At 50.5% G+C, this 27,285-nt stretch overlaps 1 protein-coding gene across 4 annotated transcripts; it reads left to right on the top strand.

The window, feature by feature from the left end:
• The first annotated feature begins 2,275 nt into the window (after positions 1-2,275).
• Positions 2,276-26,912, top strand: BCO2 (beta-carotene oxygenase 2). Of its 4 annotated transcripts, XM_064173122.1 has the most exons (13): positions 2,276-3,115; positions 4,560-4,652; positions 9,217-9,421; positions 12,263-12,474; positions 14,524-14,639; positions 15,918-16,020; positions 17,985-18,113; positions 19,100-19,260; positions 20,291-20,458; positions 22,614-22,751; positions 23,409-23,591; positions 25,581-25,691; positions 26,235-26,912. In XM_064173122.1, exons 1-13 carry the CDS (start codon positions 3,010-3,012, stop codon positions 26,346-26,348), a joined length of 1,839 nt encoding a protein of 612 aa, XP_064029192.1. In that variant the 5' UTR covers positions 2,276-3,009; the 3' UTR covers positions 26,349-26,912. The 4 variants fall into 4 exon arrangements, with proteins under 4 accessions (XP_064029192.1, XP_064029193.1, XP_064029196.1 ...); XM_064173123.1 differs by lacking the exon at positions 4,560-4,652 and having other exon boundaries at positions 2,282-3,115; XM_064173126.1 differs by lacking the exons at positions 2,276-3,115; positions 4,560-4,652 and adding an exon at positions 8,365-8,393.
• The last annotated feature ends 373 nt before the right edge of the window (positions 26,913-27,285 follow it).

The following is a 27,285-nucleotide window of genomic DNA, read 5'->3' on the forward strand; positions in this document are numbered from 1 at the left end:
TAAGGTGGAAACGTTTCAGACAAATTTCCAACCCTCTTGAAGTCAAGGGGACTTTTGACAGTGAGTCTTTTGCATTTCTGAACTTGCTGTGAGTACCTAAACAGTTGGGGGATTGTAAATGATGAAAAACTAAGATTCAGTTCTTTTCAGTGCTCTTCTGTTAGCTGAAAGGCAAAAAAAAAAAAGGGCAAATGGTAGATAATGCAGAGACAGCTCAGGTACTGAGTGAGGTTAACTCTAGTGGGAGGTGTCCCTGCCTACGGTGGGGGGTTGGAGCTGGATGATCCTTGAGGTCCCTTCCAACCTAGACCATTCTATGAGAATTCTTCCCTGAGAAAAGGCTGCTTGGGCCTGTTTAATTGAAATGAAGCTGCCTTTTAGCATGGATGTGGGTCATAATAGAAGACTGAGTAGGCAATAGAGGTGTTTAAGGTTCATGGCATTCTGGCTGGAGCTCATCAGGATTCAATTTTCCTAATTGTGTTCTGTTTGAATTGTCTTTGAAAATCTGATGAAGGAGAACAAATCGTATCAGCAGCAGCTGAGGGAGCTGGCATTGTTTAGTCTGGAGTAGGTGAGACTGAAGAGAGACCTCATTGCTCTCTACGACTTCCTGAAAGGAGGTTAGAGTGAGGTGGGGGGTTGGTCTCCTTAGTATGTGGTGATAGAATGAGCTGAAATAGCCTGAAATTGTGCCAGGGGAGGGTTAGGTTGGAGATGAGAGAAAATTTCTTTGCCACAAGAGTGGTGAGAGATCAGCACAGGCTGCCCAGGGAGGTGGTGGAGTCCCCATGCCTGGAGGTATTCAAGAACCCTGTGGCCATGGCACTGTGGGCTGTGTTTTGGTGGCCATGGTGGGGTTGGGTTGGTGGTTGGACTGGATACTCTTGGAGGTCTTTTTCAAGCCAAACAATTCTGTGACTCTCTGTTAGATCAACCAGCTCTGCCTTCCTCCTGTAGAGAGTTGGAAATAAATTTCTTAACAGCTATTTTACAGCTGGGGAACAGTAATTATTTATTAATTCTTTTATCAGAGTAGTTGAATTAAAGGGAAGAAAATGACAAAGAGGGTATAGCTTGATGTAAAAACAATTGACACTATATGGTATAGAAATGAAATCAATCAGGCTGTAGGGACTACATAAAGGAGTTAAAAAGTCTACAACTCTTTTTTTTTTCCCCCTGGCATTCTGTAGTGGTCTGCTTTAAGCTTCACTTATTCCATATTATCCTGAATGATTTAGAAGGACATGAGAGAATATGGTTCACTTTTTAAACAGCAGCAAGCTAGGAGGGGTCACAAATGGAGAAAAGAAGGCTCTGTAGAGACCTTACAGCTGCATTTCAGTATCTGAAGGGGACCTACAGAAAGGCTGGGGAGGGGCTGTTTGGAAGAGTGATAGGATGAGGGGCAAGGGTTTGAAAATGGAGTAGAGGTTTTGGTTTGCCACTAAGAAGTTCTTGCTATGAAGGTGGTGGAGCACTGGAGCAGGTTGCCTTGGGGAGTGGTGGGGTCTCCATCCCTGGAGACGTTCAGGGTCAGGCTTGATGGGGCTCTGAGCAACCTGATCTAGCTGAGCATCTCCCTGCTTATTGCAGGGCAGTTGGACGAGATGACCTCTTTAGGTCCCTTCCAACTCAGTGCATTCAATAATTTATGATTCTATAGAATACTATAGACTGAAAATTCACCATGATCTCAGTAAGGTGAAGGGCCAAGCTGAAATCAAGGTAACATTGAGAAAAGACAAGGGAAAAACTGGGCTTAGCAAGGGGAATCCTATTTGGTACTTCCAGACCAGAATAGAATAGGTAGAGTCAGTGTGGTGTTACTGTATGGCTGAAACCTGTCGTCTCTTAAGACAGCAGATAAGACACAAAACCCCATTTGTTGTCTTTCACTCTGCCCTGGTTAGCTCTTAACTGGAGGTTGTTGCTGCTTAAAAACAAAGTGGGCAGAGTGGGAACCAGCAATAACAAAGGGCGAGGAAAACATCATCTGTGAGCAAAGATGGAAGCAGCAGAGCTTGGTGAATACAGGGAAAGCACAAATCAAGGGAAGGGATGGCAAGAGGGAAGGGATGGCAAGAGGGAAGGGATGGCAAGAGGGAAGGGATGGCAAGAGGGAAGGGGTGGCAAGAGGGAAGGGGTGGCAAGAGGGAAGGGGTGGCAAGAGGGAAGAGCAAGTCAGGTGTTCACTGTATCTTGTAGAAAGGACAGGAAGAAATCAGCTTAATTTGCAGCATAAGATTTAGGATAATAGTCTGTCCCACTTTAAGGCCAGTGGGAGAGGTTATCTGGAGTACTGGATGTGCTTGCTCAAGGGATAGGGCGGCTTTAAGAGCTGGTCAATAACGTGAAACAAACACAGCCAGCAGAGTGCATTTGCGAAGCGCTGGCAGCTTCCTCTCGACAGAGGGTCCGCTGAGGTCTGTCCTAGTTTGAAACAGCAGAGCACAGCCTGTCACCAGTCCTTCCCTCTCTGCTTTGATGGTCCTGTCTGGAGTAGTAGCCAATAATACTTCTAAAGCCTTCAGATTCCTCGAGGTGCAAAATGATGACTGCGATTTTGAAACAAGCAAATCAAATTTAAAACAAAAAGGTGAGGGGGAAGAAAGAAAAGGAAAAAAAAAAAAGTCAAGGTGAGAAGAATGAAAAAGAGCTGCCTCGGAGCCTGGTACAGCTGCAGATTGTCTTCCAAATTCTCTGGCAGCAACTGGCAAACAGCACTAAAACATCTTGCACCGCCCTTCGGCAGCGCACCTGGCCCAGCTAAGGACCGCGGAGCGGTTGGGGCTGGAGGCAGCTCTCGCCGTGCCCTCTAACTGCCTGGCTCGCTGCAGAGGTGCGGTGCGGTGCAGGCTCTCGTTCATCCAGCCCGCCCAGGGCTGGCATTCCAGGCTTTTATTCTGAAGTGATGATGTCAGGCAGCTCTCTCCAGCCACCCATCCGTGCTGGCTGCACAGAATCATCCTGGCACCGGTACCTTTCCTGACCATCTCACAGCTGATGCCTTCCCAGCGGAATATGTTTTCCAAACTCCTTTCGTCTGCCGCCAGGCTCCTGCTTGCCAATTTGCAGCTTTTCCTCTACTCTTTGATGCAATTCATTCCAGGTAAAATGCATAAACAAAGAAATTCTTCTAGCACATCACCTTGGGAAGCTGTTTGCTGTTGCCGTTAAGAGCTGCTGCCGGTAGAGCAGGTCGATTTGCGTTTTTATTCGTCAGAAATGAAGGAGCTAAGTCATTTGAGGTGGTTGGTAGAAATTCTCTGTTGCTTATTGACGAGATCAGTTGGAGAGGCAGGTGCGCTGCACAGCTTGCCCGGGATTACTAGCAGCTAGTGATGGTTTAGAGCTGGAAAAGCAGTAGGCAGCAGATTCCCCCTGCAAGGGAGCCTGCTGTGAGACACGTAAACAGGCTGTGAAAGCGAGAGCATTGTTCCGAGCAGCCACGTTTCTGAAGCTTCCATCTAAATATTCAAGTGGGAAACGACTCCAAGGGATTTTTGAATCACCACTAAACTCTGCGATTTGTGCCATCGTTGCACAGCTTGAGCTGCCTGCTTTGTTTTCTGTCTAAAACAGTGAGATCTGTTATCATGAAATAGGAACCAATAAAGACATTTAATTCACCAGGATCTCTTGTTTTTTGGTGGTGGTGATGCTTTCCCCCTCCACTTCAGAGTCAAAGGATTGCTTCAGAGCTCTCCAACGATCTGAAAGATTCTCAACCCTACCTTGTTGCACCATCAGGTGCGAATTTAGCAACAGGCTGGGAGGTTTCTTTTTCAATAAGCTGCTATCATCAACAGGAAATGCAGAGGCAGAATAATTAATGCAAACTGAATGACCAACTATTGACTCTAACACTGGGAATGTTAATGAAACCAACTGAGGGTATTAACAGTTCAGGGAGTGATAAATTTCCTGCTGGGGGTGGGGGAAGAAAAAAAAAGGCAATATGCTTAAATTAACGATGGGGATTTTACCTGCTCACTTTATAATCTCGTTTAAATTGGGACTCATAGAATCATAGAATGGCTTAGGTTGGAAGGGACTTTAGAGATCATCTACCTCCTTCAATCTGCTTTGAAGCTGAACTGCGTAGAAATAGACAAAGCTGTTTCTTGCCATTGAAGCATGACAAAGAAACTTATTGCTCGTTCAGGCATTTGAGTGAAACAGTGATCGTTAAAAGAGGAATAAAATCTATTCCATCCCAGCTGTTTCTCTGTGCCACCGACTAAATTTTCCTAGCTCACCGCTCCATCGTGCTTTTGTCAGGTAAGTGTTCCAAGGGCTTGGTGGTGTAAATCGATGTTGAACCCAGAAATGACAATTTCTTCAGGTCAGAATGAAAACACACCCCAAGGTGTAGCATCTATTTCAAAGGTGTGCTTGGGAAACAAAAGAGATTTCACATGCAAGGATAGGCACAGTTCACAGCTACTTTCTCCCATCCCTCCCTCTCACGAATCTTTCTCTACTCATTTTCTCCATTCCCCCCTCTCTATATGTCTTCTATCACTTCTTTTATGTTCCTCTTTGCCTATTAGCAAGGAAGTGGGTGGCTGAGCCCCTGACAATGGGAAATCAACAAGCTAGAAGGAACAAAGAGTCAGCTACCAGGACTTCTCAGCAGGCACAAGGCAAGTGCAACACCTTCAACTGGGGAATGAGTGTGGGACACTCGGGTGAAGGCAAAAATCAGTAGCTACAGCAGCAGCAGTTTGGGCTGGGAGGATGGAGAAAAACTGCTTTGCTTGCACTGTTCTTGTCTGTGATTTACAAGCACCATAATGCAGCCTGTACCTTGTGCCAGAGGATTTCCAAATCAGCCATTAGGGATTGATGGAAACTCTGAGTTTCCATCGATCTTCAGGGGAAGCAGAATTTTCTTCTCTCTCTGCTTGAAGAGTACCAACTGTAAGCATTCTGCTTACTAAAGTCTGCCCTTGAGTCTGGGCCTGAATGTCCTTCTGAGCCAAGCTGTGCAGCTGCCTGTGGAGACCAATGTGTGTGGGAGCTTTGCCTTGGGTTTGAATCTGTAGGTGTCCTGCTTTAGCTGGCGTAGGAGCATGAACCTGCAGGCTGTTAGCAATTTGGAGTTAGCCATGGGGGGGACCTGAGCTGGCTCATGGATCTATCCTGTCCCATAAATGTCACCTTCATTATAAAGGGGGAACTGTGCGGGGGGGGGGGGGGGGGGGGACGGGACACACAGCTTCTCCTGCTCCATGCTGCTCTGTACTCAAGGGCTGCTTTCCTGGTTAGTGTGAGAGCTGTGTCTGCTGTGGGGTGAGAGTGTGACTTCGTATTCTTCATACTGGTGTTGCTATTTAATAGTAGTTTTTCTATTTCATTGAATCTCTTTTCACTTCAGCCCATGAGCCTCCTTTTTCTGAGGACTCAACCTTTGGGATTGTGCTGAGTGCAGAGGAGCTCATTGCTTATTTCTGTCTTTTGTCTCTTGTCCTGAATCTCATCATCTCAGAGAACAACTCATCAGAGCAAACCTGTTTCGTTTGGGGGCTGTATTGCTTCTTCTTTCACCCCTGACCTCCTCCAAACTTAGCTGTCCTGTTTCTGACAATTTCTGGCTTGACTCTTTTGGGTGTGATGCTTTGTTCACACTTTGCATTCAGAACCTTCAGTCCCATCTCAGAGGCTCCCAGAAGGAAATGTGTGTTCTTTTGCCCTGCTTGTTTCTTTCTCTCTAGTAGGACAGGACATTAACTTAGGCATTCTTGTTGTACACAGCTTGTTCTCAAACACCTTCTAGACCACGGTCTTGAAACGAATTCTAACTAGATTAGATTTCAGGAAGGATTACTAAGATGATCATGTGAATGGCAAGGTTACCACAGGAGAAGGAAAACGAAAAGAACTTGGCTTGATTAGCTTAGGAAGTGATATGATTTCGCAGTCTAAATACAACAGGTGGTAGATACAAGGGAGGGAGAACTACCAGAGCCACATACCAGTGCTAACAAAAGAACAAAAGGGACAAACTGTCCTGTGAATAAAGTCAAAAACTTTCTCGAATGGTCTGGGCAATGAGCAGCTTTGCAAAGAGGAGATAAGGGCCAGAGAACTAAGTAAAACAGGTCATACTTTGGGATGAGAGTTAACAAATCCAAGTGCAGGGTTCAACACTTTGGCCACAACAGCCCCAAGCAGTGCTACAGGCTGGGGCCAGAGTGGCTGAGAGCAGCCAGGCAGAGAGGGAGCTGGGGGTGCTGGGAGAGAGGAGCTGAACAGGAGGCAGCAGTGCCCAGGTGGGCAGCAGAGCCAATGGCATCCTGGGCTGGCTCAGGAGCAGTGTGGGCAGCAGGACAAGGGAGGTTCTTGTGCCCCTGTGCTCAGCACTGCTCAGGCCACACCTGGAGTGCTGTGTCCAGTTCTGGCCTCCTCCATTCAAGAGAGATGTTGAGGTGCTGGAAGGTGTTGAGAGAAGGGCAGCAAGGCTGGGGAGGGGCCTGGAGCAGAGCCCTGTGAGGAGAGGCTGAGGGAGCTGGGGGGGTGCAGCCTGCAGCAGAGGAGGCTCAGGGCAGAGCTCATTGCTGCCTGCAGCTGCCTACAGGGAGGCTGTAGCCAGGTGGGGTTGGGCTCTGCTGCCAGGCAGCCAGCAACAGAAGGGGACACAGCCTCAAGCTGTGCCAGGGCAGGTTCAGGCTGGATGTTGTTAGGAAGTTGTTGTCAGAGAGAGTGATTGGCATTGGAATGGGCTGCCCAGGGAGGTGGTGGAGTGGCTGTGCCTGGAGGTGCCTGGAGGTGTTTACGAGCAGGCTGCATGGGGCACTTAGTGCCATGGTCTGGTTGATTGGGCAGGGCTGGGTGCTGAGTTGGAACTGGCTGATCCTTGTGCTCCCTTCCAACCCTGACTGATTCTGTGGTTCTAAGAGTGCAATTTAACCAGAGAGTAGAGAAAACACACAAGTAGCACAGGCACTGGGGCTAAGGTGCTCACATGTTTCTGGTTTGGGCAGGGAATGAGGGTTAGGATATTCCAAAGGCTTAGACTTCTTCCTCCTTTTTTCAAGGAGACCTTGGAGTGACCTTCCAGTGTCTGAATGGGGCTACAGGAGGGCTGGGGAGGGATTATTAACAAGGTCTGGTAATGACAGCAGGAGGAGGAATGGGTTTAAACTGGCAGAGAGGAGATTGAAACTGGATGGTAGAAAGTTCTTCACCATGAGGGTGATGAGACCCTGGCACAGGTTGCCCAAGGCCATGGTCAAAGCCTCAGAATGCCAGGTTGGAAGGGACCCCAAGGATCATCTGGTCCAACCTTTCTTGGTGATAGTGGAGCTGAAATGAGCTGCCCCAGCACTCTGACAACCTGAGACTTCAGTGGAGGGCACTCCACTACCACCCACATCCAGACACAGTCAGTGGATAGCAAACTGAATGTGTGCCTTTGGCTGCACCTGTAAGAGTTTACTCAGAGCTCTTCTGAAGGGAGCATCTTGTGCCCCATCCCTGGAGGGGGCACCTGGAGGTGTTTAAGGCCAGGCTGGATGAGGCTGTGGCCAGCCTGATCTAGTGTGAAGTGTCCCTGCCCATGGCAGGGGGGTTGGAACTGGCTGCTCCTTGTGGTCCCTTCCAACCCTGACTGATTCTATGATTCTGCTGGCAGTCACTAAACCTGCCAGGTGCTGGTCGATATGGAAAGCCTCCAATTCCTCCTAAGGCAGCCCTCTGAAGCACGAGTGCTGGGATCAGATAGAGTGCTTCATATAGGAATAATCAGAAGGTAATTGAATTTTAAGAAGGAGAGGATGTTGGTGGTTTGAGGTTAATTGCTTTAGCCCTGCAGCCTGAATTCTTTATCTAGCTGACTTACCATATTAGAGATCTAAAGAAGGATTGGAGGATTGGCAAGCCAGAGAACTACAGTGAAGGCATCTTGCAGCTCACCTTCCTGTGTGCCCGAGACCTACTCTGCCCATGGCTGTTGAAAAACGCTGCCTGCCAACTCCCTCCTTTTGCAGACACTCTTCTGGCTGAAAGAGGAAGTTCTGCAGCTGTGAAATCCTCATTTCAGAGCCTCACCTGTAAATTGTGCAGCAGCTTCACTTAATCAACTGGATTAAAGAACTTAGGCTAGGAGCAGCAGTGGTGAAAGTCACTCAGCTGCTAAATCAAAAGATCAGAATAAAGTTCAGGGTCACTCTGGACTTTGTTTCGTGTGTGGTCATGTCTGCTGCCCTCCTGGTCCAGGAGTGGATTTCTCTATGCCCTGCTGTCCTTCTTTAGGACTGTTTCACTTACACCTAAATCTTCATTGGTTCTAATTTTGTTCAGGGCTCAGAGCTCTTGTGGTGAGGATGTAGCAGCGTAGCAAAGCAACTCCACTGAGGGAAGGCACCAGCCTGTGTACTTTCTAGGTAAATCCACCTCTGCAGCTAAATGGATTGCTAAAACAATCCTTGTGTTGATGAGGCTTTGCAAACCAGGCTGCTGGAGCCAATAACCAACTGTGTCCTGTGATTCCAATCAGTTCATGCTCTCTTGGCTCTTTTGTCTTGTAACTGTGCCCAGTAAGGGGATGTTGCCTTCAAACGAGAGCCTCCATCAGCAATTACTCTTTTCTGCTGTTGCTTATTTACTTCCCAAGTAAATCTGTTTAATGTAGTTCATCCTGTCCTCTAAATGTATTTCAGCTCAGTTTCATTTGTGTTCTTGATTTCCTTTCTCCTTGGCCCCCTGCCTCCCTTTCTCCTTGGCCCCCTGCCTCCCTTTCTCCTTGGCCCCCTGCCTCCCTTTCTCCTTGGCCCCCTGCCTCCCTTTCTCCTTGGCCCTTTCCTCCCCTTCTCCTTGGCCCTTTCCTCCCCTTCTCCTTGGCCCTTTCCTCCCCTTCTCCTTGGCCCATAAGTCTCACCTTTCAAATCAATTCCCACTCCGAGCTTCATTAATTAAGACTTCTCTTCTTTCCTATCATCACATAGTTTATTACCTCTTTTGGGCTGCTGAACAGGTGCCTCTCTAATGGATTAACTATAGCTAAATCCACTGGATTTTCAGCTCCTTGTGGATGTGGTGTGTATTATGGGAACACAGCTTTAGTTTGGTTGTCCTCTGTGGCTTGGTTGCTTGCAGAATGCTGCATTCTGTTCTCCTGGACATCCAGGCTCAAGCCCTAGCAATTGTCTGTTCAGCCAAGTGAAAATCTCACTGACCTGCCCCTTGCTCTCACTCTTTTGTTTGCAGGTTTAAAGAACTTCCCTGCCAGCCCACCAAAGGAGCAGATCACCTTCCACACCCCCAAGGGTTTGCCATGCATCTCTCCCTTAATTCAGACAGTAGAAGAGACCCCTCAGCCCATCACAGCTAAGATCAAAGGACATATTCCCAAATGGATTAATGGCAATCTTCTGAGGAATGGGCCTGGGAAGTTTGAGTTTGGTGAAGAGAAGTAAGTCCAGGTTTGGTGAGTTAGTCAAATGATTCTGATCTGAATTCTGCCTGAACCTCATAGGGGGGACCCCCCCATAAATTTCTCACCTCTGGAGCACCTCATAGTTGCATTTTAAGTCAGGCAAGGGATAAAAGCTCATCTTATCACTCTTTCAGGAGCAGCTGCTCCCTCATCTGGAAACTCCCAGTGAACTCTCTGAAAATAGGAGCAAGGTTAACCTATTAAGGTTGGAGAAGCCGAGTCACAGAGAGGCTATGACCTACTCAGAAAGATATAATGAGGGAACAGAGCCAGGGATTAGAACATCCCCACTCCTAGTCCTTTGTCATTAACAAAAGTCCATCCCACGAGGCACTCTGAACTCCCAGGCAGGATTTGTAAAGTTGGTGGCACTAAACTGTGTGAATTGCTTTAGAAGCTAACTCCTGGCACTGGAAAAAGAACACCTTAAAATATTGCAGCTGCTGCCTTTGCCTTGGAATCTGCTGCTCTGTCTGACTGAGAAACCTGGCACTCCCTCCAGCAAATCCCATGGCAGCAACTGGCCAAAGGTCATCATCTTGCTACACCTAGAAAGGTTGGACCAGATGACCCTTGGGGGAGCCCTTTCAACCTGGCATTCTGTGATCTTCTCTTTCCAGAGGCAGACAATAAGGTTTTCTCCAAGTCTCACAGAGGTTTTCTCCAAGTCTCAGAGATTTAGAGAGATGCTGAGGTAATGGAATGTGTCCAGAGAAAGGCAGCAAGGCTGGGGAGAAAACAGGCTGCCTGGAGCACAGCCCTGTGAGGAGGGGCTGAGGGAGCTGGGGGGGTGCAGCCTGCAGCAGAGGAGGCTCAGGGCAGAGCTCATTGCTGGCTGCAGCTGCCTGCAGGGAGGCTGTAGCCAGGTGGGGTTGGGCTCTGCTGCCAGGCAGCCAGGGACAGAAGAAGGGGACACAGCCTCAAGCTGTGGCAGGGGAGGTCTAGGCTGGATGTTGTTAGGAAGTTGTTGTCAGAGAGAGTGATTGGCATTGGAATGGGCTGCCCAGGGAGGTGGTGGAGTCACCATCCCTGGAGGTGTTTAAGAGCAGGCTGCATGAGGCACTTAGTGCCATGGTGTGGTTGGTTGGGCAGGGCTGGGTGCTAGGTTGGACTGGCTGAGCTTGGAGCTCTCTTCCAACCTGCTTGATTCTACGATATGATTCTATGACACTTCTTTTCCCAGACCTTTACAGAGTTATAGACATTGCATTTCCCATTTGAGAGAGAACAGCATCCTGCAATCAGCTGCGAGTTAAAGGCATTCACTAATCATTTCTGTGCTTGTAGAGAAAGCACAAAGTTTATTCCCCATGCAGGAGCCTGCAGACTGATTGGTTTCCCACTCCAAGCTTATCCATAGTCTTTTCAGAAGTTCCTGAGGTTCACCTTCAAAAGTAACATAGAAGCCCTATAAAAAGGCTGAGAGTGATGGAGTTGTTCAGCCTGGAGATGAGAAGGTCCCATGGAGACCTTGGAGGCCTTTCAGTGCATAAAGAAAGCCTATTGGAAAGATAAGGACAAACTAAACAGGGCCTGTTGTGACAGGACAAGGGGTGATGGTTTTAAGCTAAGAGGGGAAATTTACTTGAGATAGAAGGAAGAAATTTTGTACAGTGAGGGTGGAGAAACACTGACACAGGTTGTCCAGAGAGGTGGTGGAAGCCTCATCCCAGGAAACAGTAAGGTCAGGTTGGATTTGGTTCTGAACAAACTGACCTTGTGGAAGGTGTCCCTGCCCATTGCAGGGGCGTTGGGTTAGATGATTAGATTTAGGCTGGACATTAATAGGAAGTCCTTTACCACAAGGGTGGTGGAACACTGGAACAGGTTGCCCAGGGAGGTACTTGAGGCTCCATCCTTGGAGATATTTAAGGTCAGGCTGGATAAGGCTCTGAGCAACCTGATCTAGTGGAGGATGTCCCTGCTGACTGCAGGGGGGTTGGACTGGATGACCTTTGGAGGTCACTTCCAACCCAACCCATTCTATGATTCTCTGACCTTTAAAGGTCCATTTCAACCTGACCCATTCTGTGATTCTCTGACTTTTAAAGGTCCATTTCAACCCAAACCATTCTATGATTCTCTGACCTTTAAAGGTCCATTTCAACCCAAACCATTCTGTGATTCTCTGACCTTTAAAGGTCCATTTCAACCTGACCCATTCTGTGATTCTCTGACTTTTAAAGGTCCATTTCAACCTGACCCATTCCATGATTCTCTGACCTGTAAAGGTCCTTTTTAACCCAAACCATTCTATGATTCTCTGACCTTTAAAGGTCCATTTCAACCTGACCCATTCCATGATTCTCTGCCCTATAAAGGTCCATTTCAACCCAAGCCATTCCATGATTCTCTGACCTTTAAAGGTCCATTTCAACCCAAACCATTCCATGATTCTCTGACCTATAAAGGCCCTTTTTAACCCAAACCATTCTATGATTCTCTTACCTTTAAAGGTCCATTTCAACCCAACCTTGGGCACTGTGGTAAAGGGTTGGACTTGATGATCTGTGAGGTCTCTTCCAACCTTGGTGATACTGTGATACTGTGATATGATTCTCTTACCTTTAAAGGTCCATTTCAACCCAAACCATTCTATGATTCTCTAACCCCAAATCTCACTGAAAATCAGCATCTAACCTCAGCTCCCACAGCTGCACATCCACTTGATTAGTTCCAGGTTTTCCCAGACTCACATTTAAATGCCAAAGCAGTCTGAGCAGCACCTTTGGACAACAAACCTAAGAGCCGAGAGGGACCAGCCTAGCAGAACGCCATAGATGTGCCCAACTCTTGTTCTCTTCTCTCTCTTTGAAGCTTTAACCACTGGTTTGATGGCATGGCCCTGTTGCATCAGTTCCAGTTGGAGAATGGTGCAGTGACATACAGGAGCAAGTTCCTGCAGAGCAATTCCTACCTGACCAACAGCCAGCACAACCGCATCGTGGTCTCCGAGTTTGGGACGTTGGCGATGCCAGACCCCTGCAAGAGCATCTTTGGGCGCTTCCTGTCACGCTTTGAGATGCCATGTAAGAGGGCTTCTAAGAACATTTGGCCTGGACCTCGTGGTTTGGCTTAAAAGGAGATGGGAAGGAGGGTCAGCTGGGCCTGTTCTGAGCACAGGTTTTTCTCAGAAGGTGACTTTTCGGAATGAAAACGGCAGTGCAGGTTGGGGTTTTAGTGCCACTTCAGCTCACTTGGGTCTGGAGCTGGCAGATGTCCAACAGAGCTCTTTCCCCAGGTCACAGCCTCCCTAGACCACAGCCCTGTGCAGTCTCCCTAGATCACAGCCTCCTCAGATCATAGCCCTGTGCAGCCCCCCAAGACCACAGCCTCCCTAGATCATAGCCTTGTGCAGCCCCCGCAGACCACAGCCTCCCTAGACCACAGCCCTGTGCAGCCCCCCAAGACCACAGCCTCCCTAGATCATAGCCCTGTGCAGTCTCCCTAGATCACAGCCTCCTCAGATCATAGCCCTGTGCAGCCCCCCAGACCACAGCCTCCCTAGATCACAGCCCTGTGCAGTCTCCCTAGATCACAGCCTCCTCAGACCACAGCCCTGTGCAGCCCCCCCAGACCACAGCCTCCCTAGATCATAGCCCTGTGCAGCCCCCCCCAGACCACAGCCTCCCTAGATCACAGCCCTGTGCAGCCCCCTTAGACCACAGCCTCCCTAGACCACAGCCCTGTGCAGTCACCCCAGATCACAGCCCCCCTAGATCACAGCCCTGTGCAGCCCCCGCAGACCTCAGCCTCCCTAGATCACAGCCCTGTGCAGCCCCCTTAGACCACAGCCTCCCTAGATCACAGCCCTGTGCAGCCCCCTTAGACCACAGCCTCCCTAGACCACAGCCCTGTGCAGCCCCCTTAGACCACAGCCTCCCTAGATCACAGCCCTGTGCAGCCCCCCCAGACCACAGCCTCCCCAGACCACAGCCCTTGCAGCCCTGGTAATGAGCATTACAGTTTACATTCTACCTGTGAGGCAGCTTTGCCCTTAAAATCCCCTGCCTTGCTAAGCCTGTGGGGTAAGTGGGCTAATCCTTCCTTTCCTGTGCTAAGGTGCAGGAGATGCTAGGAGTAGGGTGAGAGGTGGGTTTGCACAGCAAGGGACTGCCAGCACCTGTAGAGTTTTGTGTCTGTTGGGAAAGAAAGAGGCTTAAATGCAAGCAAAAGGACTTCCCAGAGCAGAACCAAAGTCTGCAGCTTGTTTGTGTGTGTGTGGCCACCTCCTGCTTATCCTCCCTCAGGTGATGGGCTCTGTCCTGCAGTGTCATCTGTTCTCTTCACAGGTGCTCAGACCTTCACTCACTGCTGTGCCCAGCTCCCCAGCCCTCAGTTGATTTCAAACCTATCTCCATCCCCCACCCCCTTTACCAAGCTGCAGCAGCTTGTTGCTGCCCACGCTTGCCTGCCTGTTTGCACACATGTAGGCTACTCACTGCCTGTCCTCTGGGCTTTCCCTGCACCAGCTTCAGGCTCTCTTCACCACACACACAACGTGCAGCTGGGGAGAACTGCGTTTTCCCTTGGCTCTCCTCAGCCACCTGCCTGATGAGTCTTAGCTCCTCTAGAAGCAGCAAGAGCAGCTCTGGCTGCTCTGAGCTTGTAGCTCTCAAAAGGCTCAGCTTGAAAGAAAAAGAACTCAGCTTGAAACAGAAAAGAGGGAAAGAGAAATATTCCCTGTCCAAGACTTGACCTAACCCAAGCTGCCCCTTCAAGTCTTGCCTGTAAATGAAATGTGACACTCCTGAGACAGCTGCCAGAGGAGAGGAGTTTGAGTAGGAAGGAGAAGCAGCAGGATCTGAAGAGGTTAGAAACAAAAGGCACATGGGAGTGTGAAGATTATCTTGGCTTCACTGCAGTGACTCCCACAAGAAGCAGGCCTTGGCCTTTTATCCTGAACTCACCTGTGCAGACCCCTGAGTGCCTCTGTAGATTAGTGAGATATTTCTAACCACTCACTGAGGGATTATTGCCATTGCAGATGGCTTTTATTTGTTTGAAGGTGTCTTAAGTTGCTGTAATGTGAAGTGAGCTTAAACAGAGCTGTCTATGACTGCAGGATTTTGTTCCAGATCCCAGTGACAACGCCAGTGTGAACTATGTTGTGTACAAAGGAGATTATTATGTCAGCAGTGAGAACATCTACCTGTACAGAGTGGACCCAGAAACACTGGAAACGAAGGAAAAGGTGGGGTAAGGGGTCAGGGTGTGGTAGAGGAGAAGCAGCTGGAGGAGGGAAGGCTTAGACTGGAAAGTAGAAAGGAATTCTTGACAGTGAGGGTGGGGAGACACTGGCAGAGGTTGGCCAGGGAGGTTGTGGAGCACAGAGAGGGAGGGTGAGGAGACACTGGCAGAGGTTGCTCAGGGAGGTTGTGGAGCACAGTAGAGGGAGGGTGAGGAGACACTGGCACAGGTTGGCCAGGGAAGTTGTGGAGCACAGAGAGGGAGGGTGAGGAGACACTGGCACAGGTTGGCCAGGGAAGTTGTGGAGCACAGAAGCACAGAATGTGATCAAAGTGCAGTTTGGAGCCACTGCCGTGAGCGTTGCTTCATGATCTGGTTGATTGGCTAGGGCTGGGTGCTAGGTTAGACTGGATGAGCTTGGAGGTCTCTTCCTACCTGCTTGATTCTAGGATGTGCCTGAGTCCCTGACAAATTGACCTGGCCATAAGGCAGCTTTCATGAGTGAAGATTCAGTCACTGCCTGCTGTAGCAAGCAAGGGGAAAGACAGATACAGACTCACTTCTGTTTGGGTGCAGCTGGCATTGTTCCAGTGCTCTCAGTGCTTGTCTGGACTTGTCTGCACCTACCAGTGTGTGAAACATAACAGTGCATACAGGAAGCAATATCACTGATCTCAGCTTCTTGCCCTGTCTCTTCATTCTTCCTATCTGCTCCCTTGATCTCCTTCTTTCACCTCACCATTAAACACTCCAAAGCAGCCCTTCAAAGGCTTGACAAAAGCCCCTGTTGCAAATGAGTGGTGAAGTCAATGTCAAGTCTAGGTTGGAGATTAGGAAGAAATTCTTTGCAGTGAGGGTGAGGAGACACTGGCACAGGTTGCCCAGGGAGGTTGTGGAGCACAGAGAGGGAGGGTGAGGAGACACTGGCAGAGACTGTCCAGGAATGTTGTGGATCCCAGAGAATGAGATGAGGAGACACTGGCACAGGTTGCCTAGGGAGGTTGTGAATCACAGATCACAAAGATCACATTCTGTGCTTCTGTGCTCCACAACCTCCCTAGAGGTGTTCTGTGCCAGGCTGTATGAGCCCTGGAGCACCCTGGGCTGGTGGGAGGTGTCCATGCCCACAGTAAGCAGGTTGAATTGGATGATCTTTATGATCCCTTCCAACCCATTCAATGACTCTGTGACTGTCACCAGACTACCATTTAAGAAGACTGTGGCTTGCAAGAGAGCAACAAGGAACATCCTGTGCTGACTGAAAGGTCTTTGGTGTTTGCAGGTGGACTGGAGCAAGTTTGTTGCGGTCAATGGGACCACTGCTCACCCTCACTATGAGCCTGATGGGACAACATACAACATGGGCAACTCCTATGGGAAGCATGGTAAGGCTGGAGTGATGGTTTGGGAGTTACCCATCCCCCACTCTTGTGAAATCACTCAGACTAGGTTCAGCTGGCTGGAAGTTAAGGAATGGAGCTTTGTATTTACAGCATAGCACAATATACAAGCAGTGTGCCCAGGTGAGCAGCCAGGCAGAGAGGGAGCTGGGGGTGCCGGTAGAGAGGAGCTGAAGCCGAGGCAGCAGTGTGCCCAGGTGGGCAGCAGAGCCAATGGCATCCTGGGCTGGCTCAGGAGCAGTGTGGGCAGCAGGACAAGGGAGATTCTTCTGCCCCTGTGCTCAGCACTGCTCAGGCCACACCTTGAGTGCTGTGTCCAGTTCTTTGATCACATTCTGTGCTTCTGTGCTCCACAACCTCCCTGGACAACCTGTGTCAGTGTCTCCTCATCCTCTCTCTGTGATCCACAACCTCCCCGTGCCAGTGTCTCCCAACCCTCACTGCCAAGACTTTCTTCCTCATCTCCACTCTCAATCTGCCCTCTCTAAGCCTGTTCCAATGCCTCACCACTCTCTTGATAAAGAAGCTTTTCCTGATGTCCAGTCTAAACCTTCCCTGGCACAGCTTCAACCCATTTCCTCATGTCCTATCAGTGGTTACCTGGGAGAAGAATCACAGAATCAGTCAGTAAGGGAGCACAAGGAGCAGCCAGTTCCAACCCCCCTGCCATGCCCAGGGACACCCTACCCTAGAGCAGGCTGCACACAGCCTCAGCCAGCCTGGCCTCAACCACCTCCCTGGGCAACCCATTCCAGCCTCTCAGCACTCTCCTGCTCAACAGCTTCCTCCTCACCTCTAGCCTGAACCTACCCACCTCCAGCTCTGCTCCATAAAGAGAGAGAAAGTGCAATTTTTTTCCTGACCTGACTATCTTGCAGCAAAGCTGAGTTGTTGGAGCTGTTTTTCTTCCTCCCAAACCCATCTGCACTGCATCTGGTTGGCATCTACTGACATCAGCTTAGCTGCTCAGGGTTAGCATTCACTGTTAGCTAATGAAACTTTCAGCTCCCTGAGGCCTCTGCAAACAGCTTCTGCCCTTTGCACTGCTTCAGGCTGGTTCCATTTCACTGAAGATCTGCTCAGTTTTGATCTTTATTTTCTTTTCCTCCTTTCATTCTTGCTGTTTTCATTTCCTTTTGGCTTTAGCAATACCCAACTTTGCAGCACACTCTGAGAGCTCAGACTACAGGGAGTTATTCAAACATTGCTGTTCTTTCCTGCTCATGTGCTCAGAGTTATTAAATGGGCATCAGGGCTCAAGGTTTTTCATTTCCCTTGGTACACACAAGCAGTGAATCTCCTTTTCTTCCTGATCTTCTGATCTCTGAGAGAATCAGCTTGAGGAGGGCAGATTGAGACTGGAGATTAGGAAGAAATTCTTGGCAGTGGGGATGGGGAGACACTGGCAGAGGTTGCCCAGGGAGGTTGTGGAGCACAGAGAGGGAGGGTGAGGAGACACTGGCACAGGTTGGCCAGGGAGGGTGTGGAGCACAGAGAGGGAGGGTGAGGAGACAGTGGCACAGGTTGGCCAGGGAGGTTGTGGAGCACAGAAGCACAGAATGTGATCTAAGATCACAACCTCCCTGGAGGTGTTCAAGGTCAGGTTGGACGAGGTCTTGAGCAGCTTGGGCTGGTGGGACATGTCTCTGCCCGTGGCAGGGGGTTGGAACTGGATGATCTTGAAGGTCCCTTCCAATCCAATCCATTCTGTGAGTCTCTATGTGCACTGCAGACAGCACAATCAGAGGGCAGGCTACCAAAATGAGATCTTTCTACTTCCTCTCAAGCTGCTGGGTACCCTCTGTAGTGTTCTGCTGCCTTGGTAAGTGGCTCCTTCTCGTGCATCTGGAACTGTGGTTCCTAGGATTCCAATGAAAGAGAAAGGAACAGAATCTGACTGCTCTTCTGACCTGCCTCTAGTGGTGCTCAACACTGGTTCCTCTTTCCAGGCTCTAGGTATAACATCATTCAGATCCCTCCACAGAAGTCAAGCTGTAGTGACACCTTAGAGGGAGCAAAAGTGCTGTGCTCCATTGCTCCAATGGACAGGACGAAACCCTCCTACTATCACAGCTTTGGTAAGAATGCTGATTGTCTCCAGCCCTGTGGCTTTAGCTTACTGTGAGGCAGAAAGGGCTCTTCACTGCTCCCTGCCCTTGAGATTAATTGCCTAATATGCAGGTGATAGCATCTTTCTCCTTTCTCTTTTTTTCCTTTTTCCTCCTTTTCCCCCTGTTTTTCTTTTCCCTCTTTCCCTTCCTTTCCCCCTTCCTTTCCCCCTTCCTTTCCCCCTTCCTTTCCCCCTTCCTTTCCCCCTTCCTTTCCCCCTTCCTTTCCCCCTTCCTTTCCCCCTTCCTTTCCCCCTTCCTTTCCCCCTTCCTTTCCCCCTTCCTTTCCCCCTTCCTTTCCCCCTTCCTTTCCCCCTTCCTTTCCCCCTTCCTTTCCCCCTTCCTTTCCCCCTTCCTTTCCCCCTTCCTTTCCCCCTTCCTTTCCCCCTTCCTTTCCCCCTTCCTTTCCCCCTTCCTTTCCCCCTTCCTTTCCCCCTTCCTTTCCCCCTTCCTTTCCCCCTTCCTTTCCCCCTTCCTTTCCCCCTTCCTTTCCCCCTTCCTTTCCCCCTTCCTTTCCCCCTTCCTTTCCCCCTTCCTTTCCCCCTTCCTTTCCCCCTTCCTTTCCCCCTTCCTTTCCCCCTTCCTTTCCCCCTTCCTTTCCCCCTTCCTTTCCCCCTTCCTTTCCCCCTTCCTTTCCCCCTTCCTTTCCCCCTTCCTTTCCCCCTTCCTTTCCCCCTTCCTTTCCCCCTTCCTTTCCCCCTTCCTTTCCCCCTTCCTTTCCCCCTTCCTTTCCCCCTTCCTTTCCCCCTTCCTTTCCCCCTTCCTTTCCCCCTTCCTTTCCCCCTTCCTTTCCCCCTTCCTTTCCCCCTTCCTTTCCCCCTTCCTTTCCCCCTTCCTTTCCCCCTTCCTTTCCCCCTTCCTTTCCCCCTTCCTTTCCCCCTTCCTTTCCCCCTTCCCTTTTTTTTGCCCTTCCTTTTTTTTCTCCCTCTCCCCCACCTTTCCTCTCCCCTTCCCAGGCATGAGTGAGAACTACATCATTTTCATTGAGCAGCCCATCAAGCTGAACCTGTGGCAGATTATCACTTCCAAGCTCCGTGGGAAAACCATTCTGGATGGGATCAGCTGGGAGCCTCAGTACAATACTTACTTCCATGTGGTGAATAAGCACACTGGGGAGGTAAGGTGGAACTTCAGTCTTTCCACTATCAGTGCACCTTAGATGCCAAGAGGGCAGTGCTGGGTAGCAGCTAGAAATAGCAGTAGGGCTCATCCCAGGAGTTCCTGCAATACAGACTTTACAAGCATGAGCATTGGCTTACTAGCAAGGGATTACTTCAAGATTTTCCTCTCTATTGATTAATTTCTTTGCCAGCCCTATAAGAACAGGCAGAAATAAGCAGCTTGGGGTTCCTAAGGCTGCAGCACAGGGACAGGAATGCAGTTCCCATGCACTACAAAGAGGTCAGTCATAAGCTAGGGATGATGCTATAGGGATAGGGTCATGACAGCAAGAGTCAAGGGACCTGTCCTGGGCTGCTTTGCCTTTTGCCTCTCCTCCATTTGGTGTAAAACAGCCATTGGGTAGTGACACAAGGCAGCACTGCTCAGGCCACACCTTGAGTGCTGTGTCCAGTTCTGGAGTCCTCCATTGAAGAGAGATGTTGAGGTGCTGGAAGGTGTTTGGAGAAGGGCAGCAAGGCTGGGGAGGGGCCTGGAGCAGAGCCCTGTGAGGAGAGGCTGAGGGAGCTGGGGGGGTGCAGCCTGCAGCAGAGGAGGCTCAGGGCAGAGCTCATTGCTGCCTGCAGCTGCCTGCAGGGAGGCTGTAGCCAGGTGGGGTTGGGCAGCACCAGAAAAAGGGGACACAGCCTCAAGCTGTGCCAGGGCAGGTTCAGGCTGGATGTTGTTAGGAAGTTGTTGTCAGAGAGAGTGATTGGCATTGGAATGGGCTGCCCAGGGAGGTGGTGGAGTGGCTGTGGCTGGAGGTGTTGCAGCCAAGCCTGGATGGGGCACTTAGTGCCATGGTCTGGTTGGTTGGGCAGGGCTGGGTGCTAGGTTGGGCTGGCTGAGCTTGGAGCTCTCTGCCAACCTGCCTGATTCTATGAAATCCCAAGGAATGAGTTGGGAATGAAATGGGAGAGGGAAACCTCTCTTTGAGGATGGTTAGGATCTTTAGAGAGGAACTGTAACCTTCCTCGTGGTCCCTGCAGGTGCTGCCAGGACAGTGGTGCAGCAAGCCCTTTGCCACGTTCCATCAAATCAATGCCTTTGAAGATGGTGGCTGTGTGGTCCTTGATTTGTGCTGCCAGGATGATGGAACAAGTCTGGCTACTTATAGACTGCAGAATCTGAGGAAGAGTGGGGAAGGCCTAGATCAGGTAAGACCTCTGTGTTTGTGCTGCATGGGATCTGTTGGGTTTGTGCTGGGGATATGCTTTAGGATGCACCTTGGAGAGTAGGATTATTGGTTGCAATTGGTGATCCTGAGGGGCTTTTCCAACCTGGATGTTTCTGTGATCCTCAGGTTAGTAGAATGGGGAACATTAGGGATGGATCATCAGGCAGTGGATGTGAACCATCCATGGGAAAAGAAAAGCACCATGGAAAATGTTTCAGTTACAGTCTCTTGGTATTTGTTATTCTGCCCCTGTGCTCAGCACTGCTCAGGACACACCTGGAGTGCTGTGTCCAGTTCTGGCCTCCTCCATTGCAGAGAGATGTTGAGGTGCTGGAAGGTGTTGAGAGAAGGGCAGCAAGGCTGGGGAGGGGCCTGGAGCACAGCCCTGTGAGGAGAGGCTGAGGGAGCTGGGGGGGTGCAGCCTGCAGCAGAGGAGGCTCAGGGCAGAGCTCATAGCTGCCTGCAGCTGCCTTCAGGGAGGCTGTAGCCAGGTGGGGTTGGGCTCTGCTGTCAGGCAGCCAGGGACAGAACAAGGGGACACAGCCTCAAGCTGTGCCAGGGCAGGTTGAGGCTGGATGTTAGGAGGAAGTTGTTGGCAGAGAGAGTGATTGGCATTGGAATGGGCTGCCCAGGGAGGTGGTGGAGTGGCTGTGGCTGGAGGTGTTGCAGCCAAGCCTGGCTGGGGCACTTAGTGCCATGGTCTGGTTGGTTGGGCAGGGCTGGGTGCTAGGCTGGGCTGGCTGAGCTTGGAGCTCTCTGCCAACCTGCTTGATTCTATGTTTCTATCTTAGCAGAAAACTTTACTGGAGTGGTCCTTTAATACTTCTAACACTGCTGCATTCCACAGACCTCCATCAGCCTTCTGGTTTAAAATCCCATTTTTACTGACCCTCATTTTCCATATCCCTATGGATATGAAATATTTCCCCCCCCCCACCCCAGTCCAATCATGCAAAATCATCTAGATTGGAGTGACTTTTAAAGGCATGACTTAAGACAACTTCTTTATGTAAAGCACAGACCCCCAAATCCCACAGAACCTCCTGCATTGCTCCTCACACTCACTTCAGAACAGCCTCTGCTCATGAGTCACTTGTGCCCAGCTCTTGTCACAAGCACCATTTCAAGCCACGTAAGAAACCTTACTTTGCATAAACCATCCATTGGAAGAGCTGGAGGTGCTTTCAGTTTCTTCTGCTGCAGATGTGTGTGTTGGGAACCCACCGTGTGGTGGGTGAAGGGCAGGCACCTCTGCATGTTCAGACAAATCTCAGCTTCCTCTCTCTCCATGCTCTGAACTGTCTAGAAGCAAATCTGCTCTGAAAGCTGCATGGTTGTGTCCCCACAGGAGGCATTTTCTAACTGCTTCTCTTTGGTTTGGTGTTTGTTCTTTTTCTTTTTCCCTTCCAAAGATTTGCTGAAGGTGAATTCAAAGTAGAGCAGGGAGAGGGCTGCAGCTCCTTCTTCTTCAGGGCTGGGTGATAGGTTGGACAGGATAACCTTGGAGGTCTCTTCCAACCTGGCTGATTCTGATTCTCGAGCTTTGTGACTTGCAGGCTTAGAAAGTTCTTCTTCCAGGGATGGTTCATGTCACTGAAAATGATGGGGAAGTTTCTCAGTGCTTTCTTCAGGCTTCCAAATAGGATTACCCCTAATCATCAGTAGAGCTGGGTGGGTTTCCAGCAGAGGTATCCTTTCTGTTTGCTCCATGCTGTGGAGATCCCTCCCATTTTCTGTAATCTCCCTGGCAGCTCCTGATCTTGGGCCCAAGTCCCACAGCCCTTGTGGTCAGGCTGTAAAGGGGATGAGTGTGAGTCTGGGTGTGTGCAGCACTGAGGCAGCACTTGTCCCAGTGCTGCACTGGAGAACTGAGTGATCTGCATGCCCAGCCCAGGGGTGACTGCTGTGAGAGCAGTGCTGAGCCATTTCCTTGGCTGTCTTTTTGTTTGCTGTGAGGAACTGGAACCAGCAGAGCCTTTACCAGAGCTCATTAATGCTACATAGTGGAAAGAAGATTTCAGGGGCAGGAGGAACACCTAAGAGTTCAGACTTGTTCCCCCCAAAGGGTTCTCAGCCTGAAATGCCACCCTCCTCCTCCCTCCCCCCATCACCACACCATCTTGTCTCTGTGTTAGGTTTATGGCTCCATAGCCCGAGCTTTCCCTCGTCGCTTTGTCCTCCCGCTGAATGTGGATTCAGAGACCCCTGTGGGCAAGAACCTGAACCCACTGCCTTACAGCTTGGCAAGGGCTGTGAAAGATGCAGATGGCAAGGTAGGTAGGAGAGACCTCAACAGCTGCCCTGTGGCTGGGGTGAGCCTGCCAGCAGCAGTCAGCATCCTCTGCTGGTATCTTCTCAGATCTTGGGCAGCAAGCAAGGTTTAATCATTCCTGAGATGGGTTTCAGCCCAGAAGCTACCACAGTGCATTAAATGGAGAGGGTCCAGAGGAGGCCATGGAGATGAGGCCTCTGGAGCATCTCTCCTCTCAAGACAGGCTGAGAGAGTTGAGGCTGTTCAGCCTGGATAAATGAGGGAGTAGTTATGAAGGAGACCTCATAACTACACTTCAACATCTGAAGGCTGGGAAGGGGCTGCTCAGAAGGGCTTGGAGTGGCAATGGTTTGGATCGGAGCAGGGGAGATTTAGTTTGGACATCAGGAGGGAGCTGTGCACAGTGAGGGTGGTGAGACACTGGAACAAGTTGCACTGTCTCTGGAGACATTCAAGCTCAGCCTTGCTGTGTCTCTGTGCAGCCTGCTCTAACTGGAGTGGTCCCTGCTGCCTGCAGGGGGTTTGGCCAAGATGAGCTTTGAGGCTCCCTTCCAGCCTGATGCAACCTGCGAGGCTGTAACCGAGAGAGCAAACACAAGGTTAGGTTCTTCTGCACAGTCAAAGCCAAACTGACCCTTGGGATGAACACTTCTTCTAGGTCTGGTGCACACATGAAAACCTTCACCCTGAAGGCTTTGAAAAGGTTGGGGGCTTGGAGTTCCCCCAGATCAACTACTCTGGGTACAACGGCAGGAGGTATCGCTACTTCTACGGGTGTGGCTTTGGGCACTTGGTTGGGGATTCCTTGATCAAGGTTGATGTGGAGACCAAGAATTTCAAGGTAAGGTGGAGCAAGGTTACCTTTTTCTTTCCTCAGTGGGAGTCACTCTGCTGAGCTGGCCTTGAAGAGATGTCATTTAGTAGGCACTTCACTCTTAAAGGAAGGGGGGGCTTTGTTCAAATGGTGAGAGAAGATTCTTGGTTTCACCTCTCAGCTAGGAGGTGATGGATTTGGCCAAACAGGAGAGGACACCACTCCAGGTTGTAGATAGGTGGTGGCATGGAAAGGGTTTGAAAGAGTGTGCATGTGCCTTCCTCCTCTGCTCTGTTGTGGTGGGACCCCACCTGGAGCACTGCATCCAGTTCTGGAGCCACTATTACAAGAGGGCTATGGAGAGGTGCTGGAAGGTGTCCAGAGAGGGGCCACGAGGATGAGCAGAGGGCTGGAGCTGCTCTGCTGTGAGGAGAGACTGAGGGAGTTGGGGCTGTTTAGTCTGAAGAGGAGAAGGCTCCCAGGTGACCTTATTGTGGCCTTCCAGTATCTTAAGGGGACTACTAGAAAATTTGTGGAGGGACTTTTGAGGCTGTCAGGGAGCGATAGGATTGGGGGGAATGGAACAGAGCTGGAAATGGGCAGATTCAGACTGGATGGTAGGAAGAAGTTGTTCACCATGAGGGTGGTGAGACCCTGGAATGGGTTGTCCAGGGGAGGTGGTGGAAGCCTCATCCTTGGAGGTGTTTAAGGCCAGGCTGGATGAGGCTGTGGGCAGCCTGATCTAGTGTGAGGTGTCCCTGTCCATGGCAGGGGGCTTGGAACTGGCTGCTCCTTGTGGTCCCTTCCAACCCTGACTGATTCTATGGTTCTAAGAGTCTAATCTAACCAGAGAGTAGGGAAAACACACAAGTAGCACAGGCACTGGAGCTAAGGTGCTCACATGTTTCTGGTTTGGGCAGGGAACAAGGGTTAGGATATTCCAAAGGTTTAGACTCTCCTCTATCTCCCTTCAGCAAGGAAAAGTGACCCCCGGAGCATTAAACACATTATCACCCAGGGACTGGCCCAGCTAACAGAGCGAGTTGGGACTCTTCAGGCATTGCCACTGGAGCTGCTCTGCTCCAGGTGCTCCTTTTGCAGCAGGGCTGCCCTCCCTCGGCAACAGGAGCGTCTGGAGCAGAGCACTTCCACACTCTGCCACAGGAACAGCAGCAGCTGTGCCCTCAGGTGGTGATGGTGCTGAGTCTCCTCTCTGCTGGCATCCTCACTGCCTGGGGGTGTGGAGGTGGCTGGGGAGGATGGGGGTGTGGTCCGAGCTTGTGTTTGTGCCAGGGCAAACCGTTGGGTGAAATGAGTGCTGGGAACCCTTTTCACTGCCTGTTGGCACAGTGCCTGCTGCAGTGGGCATGCCATCACAACGCTGGCACCACTGTACTGCTGCTAGCCAGTGAATTAAAAGGTTGAGCTGGAGCTCTTCTGGAGCACAGAGTATGCCTGGGGATCTTTGTGGGGAGCACTCCAGCTTGCAGCTCTGCTAACTGCAGTAGACAAGGCCCTCAATTCAAGAGAGGTGTTGAGGTGATGGAAGGTGTTGAGAGAAGGGCAGCAAGGCTGGGGAGGGGCCTGGAGCACAGCCCTGTGAGGAGAGGCTGAGGGAGCTGGGGGAGTGCAGCCTGCAGCAGAGGAGGCTCAGGGCAGAGCTCATTGCTGCCTGCAGCTGCCTGCAGGGAGGCTGTAGCCAGGTGGGGTTGGGCTCTTCTCCCAGACAACCAGCAACAGAAGAAGGCGACACAGTCTCAAGTTGTGCCAGGGGAAGTATAGGCTGGATGTTAGGAGAAGGTTTTCAGAGAGAGTGATTGGCATTGGAATGGGCTGCCCAGGGAGGTGGTGGAGTCACCATCCCTGGAGGTGTTCAAGAAAAGCCTGGATGAGGCACTTAGTGCCATGGTCTGGTTGACTGGCTAGGGCTGGGTGCTAGGTTGGGCTGGATGAGCTTGGAGGTCTCTTCCAATCTGGTTGATTCTATGATTCTATGACTGTTCCTGTGCTTGCTAGATTTGGCAGGAGGATGGATCCTACCCATCAGAGCCTGTGTTTGTGCCAGTGCCTAATGCCACGGCAGAAGACAGTGGAGTCATCTTGTCTGTTGTGGTCTCCCCCATTGAGGTAACTCAATTGCTACTGGTTTGTCAAAGTCACACAGTATGAAGTGTCCTTTCTACACCAGAAAACTGAATCAGAGGTTCTCTGGCAGATAGATCCAGCCCCATGCTTCTCAGGGTTCTTTCCAGTGAGGGTGGTGAGACACTGGCACAGGTTGGCCAGGGAGGTTGTGGGGCACAGAGAGGGAGGGTGAGGAGACACTGGCACAGGTTGCCCAGGGAAGTGTTCAAGGCCAGGCTGGATGAGCCCTTGGGCAGCCTGTTCTAGTGGGAGGTGTCTCTGCCTATGGCAGGGGTTTGGATCTGGCTGAGCTTTGAGGTCCCTTCCAACCTAAACCATTCTATGATTCTAAGGTGCATGCCAGGCAAACCTGGAGCAGGACTGTGTCTTGGAATGCCACTGCTTCTTGCTTGGCATCTTTGGCTGTCACTGCTTCTGGTCAGCTGAGTCTGTATGGCCTGGTTCTGTGCAACAGATGTAATGTGTTGAGCAGCAGAACTTACATTCAGGCTGAGTGCTCATTCTGGCTTTGCTTTCACCCTGCAGAACCAAAGTGCTTTCCTGCTTGTCTTGGATGCAGAGACCTTCAGAGAACTGGGGCGAGCAGAAGTTCCCATGCAAATGCCTTATGGATTCCATGGCATCTTTGCCTCCCACTGACTGAAGCCTCTGGCACCTTGTGCAATGCAGGGCTGGGTCAGGCTCAGAAGGAACCCTCTGCTTTCTCTCACCTCCCACCTTTGCATTATGCTCTGAAGGAAGAAACTGCTGCTTCCTCCAGTGTAACCTCTGAGTTAGAGCTACCAATATAGAGCAAAGGGTCTGGGGAAGGCAGAAGCTCCTCCACACCAAGAGTCCACTGCTCTGTCCTAATTTTCTGACTATCTTGATAGAGCAGGTAGCAGCAGTTCACAAAGGCTGCCAGGTGTCAGGCTTGCAAGGGAGAAAATGGAAATGAAGATGACATCTCCTCCTCCTGGTAGCTATGCACTCTGAAGGGAAGAGAGCATCAGTGCCCAGAGCAGTGACTTTGGCTGACATGTACAAAGCAGAAGAGAGGAGTAAGCCCAGCTAGTAACAGGTAGGCCCAGTGTAATTTCACCCTCGTGTAAAGATGGCCTTCAATGAACTCCAGAGGCTGAAGCAAACACTTCCAGAAGCTCTCCTTGTAGTGCTTTTCTCTGCACCCTAATGGCATCTAACAATAAAACCTTGTCAAGTTTCTTCTTGTCTGTCTTTGCTGTCATCAGTCCTGTGGCTAACTTTGTGCTGTGCTCAACAGGTGACAGCTGCAAGTTGGACACACACCTTATGATGTTATGTGGTCCTATAGCCATCCAGGACCAGTCTACAGCATGTTCCTGCTTAAAGAGCTTAGCTGGAGACAGCTCTGCTGGCCAGCACTTGCTCCTTCCTCCTAATTCACACAACTCCACTGTGGCCTTGACATCCCTTAGCTCTTGAGCTGAGCAGATCAGACTGGAGCACCCTTTCACATGCTTGCTTCTCCCTACTGTTCCTGCACTCTGAGGTGCAAGTGGATAGGGGTGTGGAGGAAATCCCTGTCTAGCAGTTCTCTTGGAGGCTCTGCCTCTAA

The sequence above is a fragment of the Pogoniulus pusillus genome, chromosome 38, assembly GCF_015220805.1.
Source record: "Pogoniulus pusillus isolate bPogPus1 chromosome 38, bPogPus1.pri, whole genome shotgun sequence".
Taxonomy (NCBI): Eukaryota; Metazoa; Chordata; class Aves; order Piciformes; family Lybiidae; genus Pogoniulus; species Pogoniulus pusillus.

Excerpts from the sequence above, each read along its gene's own strand:
- BCO2 (XM_064173122.1), top strand. The coding sequence starts at position 3,010 with ATGCCTTCCCAGCGGAATATGTTTTCCAAACTCCTTTCGTCTGCCGCC. Across the intron at positions 3,116-4,559 it reads TTTGATGCAATTCATTCCAG|CAAGGAAGTGGGTGGCTGAG; the intron begins GTAAAATGCATA and ends TTTGCCTATTAG. Across the intron at positions 4,653-9,216 it reads GACTTCTCAGCAGGCACAAG|GTTTAAAGAACTTCCCTGCC; the intron begins GCAAGTGCAACA and ends TTTTGTTTGCAG.